The sequence below is a fragment of the Gymnoscopelus braueri genome, assembly GCF_963280865.1.
Source record: "Gymnoscopelus braueri genome assembly, chromosome: 19".
Taxonomy (NCBI): Eukaryota; Metazoa; Chordata; class Actinopteri; order Myctophiformes; family Myctophidae; genus Gymnoscopelus; species Gymnoscopelus braueri.
The window spans coordinates 13853623-13866216 of NC_137621.1; the positions used below are offsets into that span (position 1 = coordinate 13853623).

At 41.1% G+C, this 12594-nt stretch overlaps 1 protein-coding gene across 1 annotated transcript in view; it reads right to left on the reverse strand.

Annotated features, from left to right (window-relative positions):
* The window catches only part of ldlrap1b (low density lipoprotein receptor adaptor protein 1b), a 54434-nt gene that overhangs the window by 23934 nt on the left and 17906 nt on the right, over positions 1-12594 (reverse strand). The window contains exon 2 of the mRNA XM_080413992.1: positions 418-560. Within this exon, the coding sequence (XP_080270118.1) occupies positions 418-560 (143 nt within the window). The remainder of the gene's footprint in view (positions 1-417; positions 561-12594) is intronic.

Below are 12594 nucleotides of genomic sequence, written 5' to 3' on the forward strand. Positions count from 1 at the left end.
ACTTCATTAGCCTCCCGAGCTGCCAGATCTAATAACAATAAGCCTTTTCCACCATGATAGAGTGGAGTCTTGCCACACACCGAGCAGCGGCGTCCTCCACACTAATTGTGTCCTCGTCCCTAAATGCCAGCCTTGGCCCGGAGGAGAGCGGGCAGCCAGCCGGTCGCTTTTTCACCCGAGTGTCATTCAGGTCACGGCAGAGGAAAACGATGACATGACTGTTTGGTTTTTTGGAGTTGCGAGGGTGTTTGAGAAGGAAAAATATATTATTTCCGTCTTGAGAAAACGTCATGTTTTTCTCCAATTGGTTTTCTCCGTCGCTGTGTTTTGGAGACAGGTTTTTGATGGCGTGTGTTTGATGTGGAGAGTAAAGCGAGTATGTGTGTGTGTGTGTGTGTGTGTGTGTGTGTCTCTCACCGTGGCCACTATCCTCTTGACAGCGGCTGCCGACAGCTCTTCTCCTTTGGGCTGCTCCACCAGCGTGACCCCCAGGTACTTGAGTTGGAACACCATGCCTTCCAGAAGGGTCTCCCTCGTGTCTGTCCAGTTCTCTGGAAGCTCTGTGAAGAAGAAAAAGAGACACAATAATGACGCTCTCAGATCTTTACACTGGCTTCCCGTCTGTCAAATAATTGATTTCAAAATTCTACCGTTTGTTTATAAAGCAGCGTTATATGCACCACATCTGGAACAAACTCCCAGAAATCAGAGGGTCTGCTACAACTCTGTTCTTTAAAATCAAGGCTGAATACTTTTCTGTTTGCCGCTGCCTTTTACTGGAGGGTTTTGATTCATTTCTTGTGCTGCACTGTAACTTTATTCTCCCATTTTCCATCCGTTTCATTCTAACGTATTCATATTTTCCATTCTCTTAGCTCTTTAATAATTATTTGTAGTTATATTTAAATGCCCTTGTTATAATGTCTTTGTCTTGCACTTGGCCTTAGTGTTTTGTGTAAAACACGATGAATTGCCTGAGTTGAATAAACTTGCCTTGAAGTAAAAGCTGGTTAATAAAAACAAAACAACAATAAAACGAAACAGTCAAAAGGGCCCGCTAGCAGCCACTAGCAGAAAGGCCACCGAAGTCACAAAAATCTCTGTAGGGTTAATCCCCCAGGCAGCATGAAGGTGCACAGCCAAAATATTATCTAAAGTCGTTTTAGAGATACTATACAGCAGCGATTCAACCTCTGGGCCGGGACGTGAGGATGTCTTCGAAACCTTAAAGTATACACTTTAGGTCCAATTGATCCAAGCGATTGATCGATCATTAAAATAAACGCTGAAAATGCACCCGGCCCACCCTACTGACCACTTAACACGGTAGCCTTTCTTCAAGATTTGATGCTGTGCAGCATCTTGTTCAGGACCAAAGTGTTGGATGGACAGATTGACTTAGAGGGCTAAAAGAACTTTGCAAGTACAATGAGCTCATTCTGTCAGACGAGCAGCAGAACTCCAATGATCAGAATCAGCTTTATTGTCACATCACAGGTTCACAGAACAAAAAAAGATCAAAGAAACAAATGATCTACATATTTACACATAGTACCTGAGGTAAGATATAAAAGGTGCGTGAGCATAGCAGTAGATGTATACTGTACGTGATATACTATGGATGTTCGTTAAGGTGCGAAAGCCAAAACAAATTAAAAGGCAGCACGTTGTACATGGGATTAAGGTGCAAAAGAAACGGCCACATCCGATATGAAGGCAGTCATTCTTGTAGCTCAATGGGCTGAAGTATACTCCTCTCCTACTCACTGCCACAACTTTCCTGTCAGAGTAAGAGCTGCTGACAAAGCAGAAACGCGATGAAAAGGTAAAGATGACCCAAAAAAAGCGTTTGTGACATGACAAAGCTTTTATTGTGTTTAGTGACATGACAAAGCTTTTATTGTGTTTTGTTAGCGTTCCATTTACTTTGCAGTCTGCACTGCCGCCGTCCTCCTGGGTGAAATCTTCCCTCGTGGTCAGTGAAGCGTAATGTAAAGTGTAAAACGGTGACAGAGCATCGTCATTCCCCATGTCTGTCCTCCTTCATTCATCCACAACCCACCTCAGCTTTGACAGCGGTGTTGCCAGATCTTGCGAGAGAAACAAGCATCCAGCTCTACGAAAACAGGCCCAAAGCACCTACAGTAGCAGCCACATGAGCACTTGCTATTTATTTATTTTATCTTGGGAAAAAAAGTATTTCTTGAAACATTTTAACAACACAAATCTTGTACGGGGGTCCCTGGCAGAAAATGTTTTCAGATGGGGATACGCAGACAATTACATATTCATTTGGGGGCCCTTGACATGAAAACGTTTGAGAACCACTGGTTTAAACAACATTTAGGAAGTGAGCCAAAAATAAGCAACTAAACCCGCAACCACCAATATTTACAAGCAAATTTACAGAAAAACAAGCCCAAAGTCACTTATAATAAGCAGACATGGCAACACTGTTTGACAGCCTTGAACATCCACCATGTTCCCCTTAGAGCTGAAATTGCAAATCGTCGCAATAAGCTGGAAATCTTGTATAACGAAACCGTTACTTACTTATCTTTAACGGAAGAAAGAACCTGTGTTCCAACATATATATTTTTTTTACTAATTTAGTCAAAAGCTCTTGTTAATATTTGTTAAATATGTAGACTTAACCACTTTCAAATCTTTAATGGCTTGTCCTTGTACCAAGTTGGACTATGAACAGCACGCTAACAGGCAGAGTACAGATACAACTCCTCGCCTTTTTCGCTCAAAACTCATTTGAAATTCTACCCACTTCACCTAGAAGTCTTTTTTTTTATATAAAGACCTTTCTGTACTCTGTGAGACAATGGTATCCAGTCAAAATCTAATATTCTAATGTATTGGTGCGAGCGGAATACTGAGTCGTCCCTTTTCCATTTATTTTTATCTGGAGAATGTTGAAGGTCAGCGTCTGTCTCTCTTCACATGGGCGGAGCGAGATATAGCCCTGGGCCCTTCTTAGTGTCTGGTCACAGGACCACAGCACAGCAGGAAGAGGGAGCTAAAATGAAGTAGAATAGCTCCTACAAGGAGATTTTGAAGTATATCAGAAGTCAAGAGGAACTGTGTTGGTAGGAAAACCCTTTTAATTATACTTTATTCATCCCGTGGGGAAATGTATCCTCTCTATATTTTAAGAATACACGATATTGAAATGTTGGTATTGATATTGCAATATAAGTTTCCAGTAGTGTTACCTTACACCTGTTATACAGCAACTGTGATTCTGGGTGCAGATTCAGTAAGAATCAAACCCAGGACCTTCTTTTCACCACAGAGGTTGTGGGTTCGAATCCACCGTGTGGCGCATCCGGATTTGTCAAGCGCCTACACGAACACAATAGAGCATCGCAGTTCCCGCCCCTTCCGGGTTCCACCGCAAAATACTCAATGCATTTTTCCCATTGACATTTCCAAAAACATTTATATCAATTAATTTAAGCCTAGAATCAAGCCATCCAGGGTCCTGGTGAATCATGACCATAAAACGTTTGATTCTGTGATTATTTATTTTTTTAAACGGCAAAACAAAGGGTATTTATTAAATATAGTATATCATATAATTGAATATAAAATAAAATAAAATCACAGAAAAAAACGTTTTATGGTCATGATTCACCAGGACCCTGGATGGCTTGATTCTAGGCTTAAATTAATTGATATAAATATTTATGGAAATGTCAATGGGAAAAATGCATTGAGTTTTTCCTTCCGGCACCAGGAAAAACCAGGAAGTGGGCGGGAACTGCGATGCTCTATAGGCCCGTGTTCGGGGGAGGGACGCCGGGCAGGGAGGGTGAGAGTTGTCTTTGCATGTAATCCTACAGGCTGGCGGCGGCACCAGTCTGCAGGGAGTGTAGGGCGGGAGGAGTAGGCCGAAGGCTCTACGTCCTCCCGGTGGGGGCTCCTCACTGGTCAGTAGGATACAACAGCAGTGACAACACAGAAATGTGTGCAGGGAGGAATCAATTGGCATAACGACTAAATTGGGGAGAAAAGGGACCTTCTTGCCGTGAGGCAACAGTGCTAACCACCGAGCCACCAGCCAGACAATAATTAGAACACATACACATCATATGTACACACACTAACTTAATTTCACACACACTTACACAATTATAACATCTGAAGCCTTGTGTGACTGTGGTCAGTCACTAAGTCACATTTCGTCATGTGATTAATGACGAAATGGCGCTCACATGCGCTATGAGCTTGTAGATCTGCAATTTGTTGCCAAATGTCTACTACCATTATGAAATGACCAGAATAGGGATGCTAGGGTGAATTCAAATGTGAGACAGACTTGAGACCAAATTAAACATTCATTCAAATTGATGCAAACTGTGCAACGTAGATATTTAACCCATTAAGACCTGAGGCGATTCTTCAAAAAAACAGTCTTTGGAAAAAAATCAAAATAGTGCGGCACTCGGTGCCGCGCTATGAGCTTGTATATCTGCTATTTTTGAATAGCCTAAGAAATCCAAAGTGACACAGATGCGTTCCAGGTCTTAACACTTTACCTGCCAATCACGAGTATAACCGCTGATGAAAAATACACCCGTTTACTGCCAAAAAAAATCCATCCACGAGTATAACCGTTTTTCAAAAAAAAAAACGGTTATATTGTCTTTATTTTGTCTTTTTTTTTTTCAATTTATCCACACAGAACCAGAGATATCACGATCCAAAGATTTCTAGCTCCATTCACTCCTTGGTTAACTTATTACTTTAAAATCCTGTATCTCGGCTCCTTAAAAAAAATAAATTAAACACTGGCACTGGGGGAAGTAAAATAAAAAAAACCCTCTGGCAGGGAATGTGTTAATGGGTTAACAACCTTTCAACTATACTGACAAAAAAAACAATAATAATAATATAATAAAAGAAAACGTGGAACTTCACACACACTGAAGTGTTACTCCACTTCAGAACTAATTCATAAAATCCTTCCTGCAGCTCATAAAATGTTTATGGACTTTACGGACCAGGGTGTTTCCTGTTGACCTTTAGGGGTGAGCTGAACTGAGGATAGGGCTACCATGTTGTTTTGGCTCTGCAGGAGTCTAACCCTCTGTAAAAGTAGCAGATCTACAAGCTAAGCTTTGCAGATTTGCAACTTTTTTGATGCTTTTGTGTGACGCTGTAGTATGATCAAGTAGGGAGTTAATTTACAAAAAAACTGAAAAAGTTAGAATATGGAGATGAGGTTTCTGCCCGACAAAAGCGATATAATGGAAGTCAATGAGGCTCAGATCAGGCTGAAACCTTGCCCAGATCAGGAGATCCAGTTTTTGCAGCCATGCCGTTCCTGCAGTATACAGTATGCGTTTTATGTTCTTGTTTCAAAAGGAGAAGTGCAGCCAACTGTAAACGGTTAACCCTATAACAGCCAATCTACAAGCTTACGAGGCTTTGTGAGCTTGCAGATCTGCTATTTTTGAAAATAATAACAGCAGCAATTTAACAAAATGTTAAGAGTTTTGAAATTTTGCCCAAAATAGGGACACCAGGGTTAATGTGGTTAAGTGGTTTGCTATGCGTTTATGGCTCATACTGAAGTTTGAAGTGTGGAGTAAATGCCAAGAACATTTCCAAAGCATGATTGAATTGCATTGGAAGAATGATCGGTTCAACCCTCTCCCTGGAGTCACATCCCTGGAGTCACAGTCATGCTATGAGACCCACCTAAAAACGTAATGCACATAAGGTTTCTACAATGAACATGAACAGATCAACTTGATACTGTAAGCAAGTTGGTCAATAATAAGCTACAAACCAATGAAGACACTTCATAATAAACGACTAAATGCAGCAATGATGACGCTCGAGTCAAGTGTCAAGGCAATTGATCTAAGCAGAACAGCCACCCTCTACTGTACATTTGTCCAAGTGCATTAGAGATGATACCAGATGACAGTCTCTGTTGAAAACAACATGTAAATGATATTAAACAAAGTGAAGGGCATTTCTAAAAGTCTTTGGTGCACCATAGTGTATAATATGGTCCCAGCTATAGCCTCTATGGCAGGCGTCTTCAACGTTTTTCAAGCCAAGGACACCTTGGCTGAGAGAGAGATTCGCACTACATATTGTAGAAAACTATGTTGCAGATTTAACTTCTTCATAGATAGCTACATAGACTTGTTTGATAGCACTATCATCAGTGTTGTGGAAATTCATGTTACATTATATTTTCTATTAATATGTTGGATTCATGTTAATGTGTATTTTCAGACCTTTAAACATCCTCAATACATGGTAAACTTGACCGTCGCTACACCAAAACTTTGAATAATTTAGATTTTTTTTTGCACTTAAATCTTCTCTTCTGGGGGTCCCTGGCTACAAACAAAAAAGTTTGAGAACTAATGATCTAAATAGACAAAAAGTGCATAATATGCCAACTAAGTAACCAAGATTCTATTTTTCTGTTGGCCACAGCGGCAGCTGGGCTGTGCGTCTACCAGACACTTTGCTGTTTCTCAGTCAGTAGCATTTCTAAATAATAGTTATCCAGGTGCCAAAGTGGCTGGTAGTGCAGACAAATGTGCCAGTTAACAGCAAACATGTAGAATAGTATTTGTGTGGTGAGTGACTAGTGTAATGTACCCAACCCTGCTGAGTCACTCTGTCTATGGTAAGAATACATTGACCATGTTTAACCACTTCAGCCCTATTTTAGACCTGGTCGTAGGACGGCATGCATGCCACACCAACATTTCACTGCTTGCATCTGTAGGAGTGAGTGACAAATAAGGCCTCTTGAATCTTGAATACTAAATATGGCCATTAAAAAAAAACACTTCTAAATGTTGTTTATACCCTGAAGCGATTTGCTTTCTTTTTAACCAATCCGTTTAGAAGAGCAATGGTTGTGGTTCTCAACCTTTTCAGGCCGCGACCCCCACAAAATAATCATATTTGAACTGGAGACCCCCCAAATAATGATATTTGAACTGAGGACTGGGACTCCCCACCCTGACAAGCACTTGGAATTGTAGGATCTACAAGCTCACAACGTCTCGCGTTGTGAGCTTTTTGAGCATTAGGCTAATACGTTTTTTGAGCATTTTTGAATAATATTGACATGAACGAAAGCATGAACGTAACAGTTTCAGGAAGTGAACTAGTTCCGTTATTCACATTCACGCCAAAGAACGAGTCATTTTGAACGAATCGGTCATGAACGCCCCATCACTATGGTGTGGCTCAGAGTCAAAACATCACAACATTGTAATAACCTCTCTCCCTATCCTCATGTCTAGTCAAGCCTGGTTGTTGAGTTGGCAGTAGAGGAGCAGTGTTTCATTGCTGAATTGGAACGTGGTTGCACTCTATTTTAATGACGTGACGCGCACGTCGCTTAACACCTACACTACAGGTCACACAATGGACAATTGATATGCATCTAGGCTCATACCCATGTTAATTCACCTGGTGTGAGTCGGGAGCCTTTGTAAACTTTGTTGTGGTGTGAATTTAAAGTTGTTTTAAATCTATGCATGTGCCTGCGCGTGCTCCTGGTCAAATAGGTTCCTGCACGGCGTGCAAGGCCGTCCCATGAGCAATGCAACCCTGTAGAGGAGAGACAGGGAGGAACAGGCTGACTGAATCCGCTATAATGCAGCCGTTTTTAAATCATCTCTCAAGCAAGATGCTAAAAACCCTGTGGTCGAGAATATTTTCACCAGGGCCCTGTAGTAAAAAACAGGATATGGGGTTAGTAAGGTAACTTCAGGGTTCACTTCTTACTGGAGAACGCTGCCATTATACCTTTACCCTATGCTGCACACGTAACCTGCTCTGGAGCTATTCATGTCCGGTATAACAGATCAACGCCTATGAAAGCATAACCTAGTAAACAATCAATTCTCTTTGGCATCACCATTCGTAGACGATCCCGTGGAGCTCGGTACATGGATCGCGAGAGGGTGACTTTAAAGTAAAGTATGGACAATTCCCTGCACTAAAGCCGTGTACTTGTTTTTATAGGTCCCATGATATGAAAGTAAGCCTACTTATTGCTTTGAATTGTGTTTTTATATAAGTTTTATTTACTCTCAAGTCTATTTTACACCACAGGGTTTGCAGCTGAAAGAATATGGCTAACATAGTCATACGCAAGAATACATCTAAGCAACACATACATTTAATTAAATACAATACAGTACACATAAAAATGTAATTACTCAGATCACCTTGTGCCTGAAAGATAGGGCAGTGATATTATAAGCCTATTCATATACACATTCACACAGTCGACAATTCTTTTGGCAGCTTTCCTTCCTGCATTGGCAGCTGCAACGGTGTTGCTTCTAGCTGGATTGTGCGTTTTGTCTAATATTAATGTTTGCTCTTCGTTTGTGAAATATGTACTCTGCTTCCAGCAGATTTGTTCATGTTTGCGATTGGTCATATGGGCTTTGATGTGAACGTGCTCATGAATAGATTGGGGAAATCATAGTTTTGCTCTAATCAAGGCTCTGGCCAAATCTAGCCCATCTACAAGTTCACAATACTATTGACTGTAGCGGAGCACCAGTGTTGCCAGATTTTGCAAGAGAAATAAGCAACCAGGTCTATGAAAACCAGCCCAAAAGAAGTGACTAGGCTACGGCCATTTCAAGCTCACAATGCATTGCATCATGAGCTTGTAGATCTGCAATTTAAAAAAAAGAAAAAGAAAATCTTGGGGCACAAAATATTTTCAGATGGGGAGTCTGCAGACAAATACATAGCCTATAAATATTAATATTAATTTAATATTAATAAGCCTTGCCATGAAAATGTTGAAGAACCACTGGTTTAAACTGGTTTAAAATTAGGAAGCAAGCCCAAATAAACAACTACACCCAAAAACCGCAAACACCAATATTTACAAGCAACTTGACAGAAAAACAAGCCTAAAGTCGCTTATAATAAGCGGACATGGCAACGTCCTGAGCACCCACAGCCAAGGAGGCAATCAGAGCAAGGAAGCACACCTGCTCTACATTTGAACATCACACTTCGTTTAGTTTTGCATGCCTGGCACAGTGGCAAGGCAACAGACTCCAGCATTTTCATGACTGATGAATGTCAGACTGGAGACGTGCATCAGAGAAGAGAAGAGCGTGAAAAATGCATGGCATACAGAAATTGTGCCGAAGCGTATTTTTTTAACTGCTCAAAAGCTGACATCAACAACCAGCTGGGGGTCAGACAGCTGCCAGCGCACCGAGATCAGGTCAAGGAGAGGCGTCAGTCAGGTTTTGTCACGGGTAGAGGCCGGGGGTCGTAAGAGTTAATGGGGAAGAGGGGCCTAAGCTACAGACAGGAGTAGAATAAGGCTGTATTTACACTGGACGGCAATAGCATCAACCATGGACATTTCTTTTTGAGCTATAATGTATAACTGTGATAGAGATGAAGTGACAATAGGAGGCAGAGAGTCTGTGTGATCTTTGCATGTTTCTCCCAATGTTTACTCCAGTTACTCTGCTTTCCACCTACACCAAAACACATGTATGTTATTAGGTACAGTACACCTGCCACTGCCCTTGACCAAGGTACTGGCATTACAACTGGAACTGGTCCCTGGGTGCTGCTCTGTGGCTGCTCACTGCTCCTAAGGATGGGTCAAATGCAGAGCATACATTTACCCAGGGGGATAATAAGGTATACCTTAACTTTTCAGCTTAGACACCACTGATTGGGCTTCATGCAGGGGCAGTATAGAGGCTTCTCCGCACTGCTGGCATCGCAGTAGGGCTGCAACTACTGTATCGATTATTCTATCGATTACGATCGAATAATACAGAGCAGCAAGAAATGTAAAATATTTTTGAAGCTTTTCACCCATAATGACATGCCCAACATAGGATCAATTATTCATCGACTATTTTTATGAAATGATTATTTATTATATTTTATAATTGATTGAAATAATAGTTTGATTAACCGTTGCACCCCTACATGGCAGTCCCCCAGCGCCCAGTCATGTGCATGCATGTCCTCAATCTTGTGCTGTCTGATACCACTCAAATAGTGAGTGAGAGCGGGCTGGGCAATAAATCTAATTATTTTGAATTTCTTGTCACCGAATCAACACAAAAATTATAATTTAGTTGATTCTTTAAAATCAAATAAATCAATTAGTCTGATTAACCACTTGACCCTGTATTACACTTCGTTGTACAACAGTGGTGTACAAAAACCCTGTAAGGGTAAATTTGGAACCCCCTCAAGGAACCATGAGAGTCCCTGAACCCCACTTTGAGAACCACTATCATATATTCTTTTTAAATTACACACTGGTATCGGATCGGTACTCGACCGATATGCAAGTTGCAGGTATCGGAATCGGGAAGGAAAAAAGTGGTGTCGGTACAACTCTATGTTGCACCCCTAGTCTGTACAGACTGGCACAGAAGACAGTGAAAGGAAATATACTGTACATCAAAGCCAGAGGTTTCAAAGACATAACAGAGAGGGGCAACAGAGAATTATTTTTGCTGTCATCCTCCATCAGGTCCATCATCCTCTGATGTTTTGATCAATCTTTTATTAAGCCTTCTGAGCTTTTCTTTTATCTACTGGTTTCACAGCCTCACAGTAAAGGTCCTTGCACACTGGTGCGTCTTTTCGTTGCGTTTTATTTTTTTTCATTGTTTTTTCAATTTTTTTCATTGTTGTAAAAAAAACGCAACGAAAAGACGCACCAGTGTGCAAGGACCTTTAGAGATAGAGATTTTGTCAATACTGTTCAGACTGAAAACAAAGAGAATTCTTTCTGTGGCCAAGTTAGCCAACAAATCCTCCGGAAAGCTGCGAGCATTTCATCTTCTCCTGGACATGTTTTTGCAGGTGAAATGTCTCTGTTGCACATCAGGGCGTCATTATATTTTACCTGCTTGTAAACTGACAATCATTCAGCCCTTGGGCACTATGACTTTTAAATGCTCTGTATTTTTTTTTATTTTACTTATGTTCTTTTTTTTTTTTTTTTTAGTTTTACACTTAAATCCTATATATACACACACACACTGTACTTAATTGACCAGGGTCCCCCAGAGGTGGCCCCCAAATGTTTTCCACTCTACAAAAAAATTAAATAAAAGCCAAACTACAAGCTCTACGTCGCAAAACTTGTAGATCTGCCATTTTCGCGGAATGTTCACCTATTATGGCATGCCCAGAATGGGGACACTATAGGCTTCATGTGGTTCAAGATCATTTCATTCCACATTAGCTCAGTGAATTACTCACTCCTTTGTATGTTGTTGTTGCACGTTACCGTGTTTTTCTGTTACAAGCCTCTCGGCACTAATTGTCCCCTACTGGGATTAATAAAGCCTTTTGGAGTTGAAGAGGGTGTGCTCGGGAATGAGACAACACTGACAGCTCAATTATTCCTTAGGATATTTGAGCATACATCTCCACTGTCAAAGTAGCTGCAGACGGGAGGAATGGACACCCACACGTCAACACAAGATGCCCTCTAACAGATGCAGAGAGATTTCCACAGGCTGTCAGGATGTTGCTGACGACTATGTGAAATGGGCAAATGACGGGGGGGAAAAAAATGAGGAGCAGGATGAGGAGATAGACATGGAAGTGGAGGCTGCACTGTCACAGAAAAATAATGAATAAGAAGAAAGCCATGCTGGGCGAGATGGCTTTAGGATGAGAGCATGATTGATGCAGAGAGTGTCTATGAGGTAAAGGTCAGAGACAGATGAAAGCGGAAGACATGCACATCCAAGACATGCACAAGTTACTAAAAGATCCATAACCAAATTCCTCTTGGCACAGCTATTGAGGCCACCCATCAAAGATTTTCTGACACATGGCATTCTTTATGCAGATTTGTCATTTCTGGATCCAAAAAAAAAAACGTCCCCCTCGATCCGAACCAATGCTCTCCCTAAATCTGCACTTTGAAGACCTCAGCAAATGCCTGCTTAACCAAATGAACCCTTGCTCCCCTATTCTGCTGTGAACATTCAGCAAAAATAGCCAATCTACAAGCTCGCAACGCTAAGTTGCTAAGTGAACTAAGGGTTTAAGTGGTTAAATTTGATAGCAGGACAACGGCTGACAACCTGCAGTCAGAGCTGAAAAGCTTATCAGGCCAGTGGGACAAGCTGAAAGAATAACCATTGGATGATGAATACGCGACCAGGACAGCGGAGGATGGACCCGACATGGAAATCATGAACAAAAGCCGTGCCTCCTGCAAAGACTTTCCACTGTGAGGCTATCAAATTCTCCAGAGAATCAACATGCTCACAGATGCATATCACCTGCGTGGAATAGTGCACACATTTGTGTATACTTTTAAGTGATCATTCATTTTCAACACAATAATTCTTACAAAACAAGCAGTCTGAAGTACAGCCTGTCTGCCTTCGTGTTGATGGCAACTGTAAAGGACGTCCTTATTGACATTATAATTTTAAAACATACATATCTGCGCTTAATACATGCAGTGTTTTTATTTTTAAGGGTTTGTATGGTTCTTTTTTTTTCTTCAGTTCTAAGAAAAGCACTTTGTTTTGTTAAGTGCATTATAAATAAGGGTTA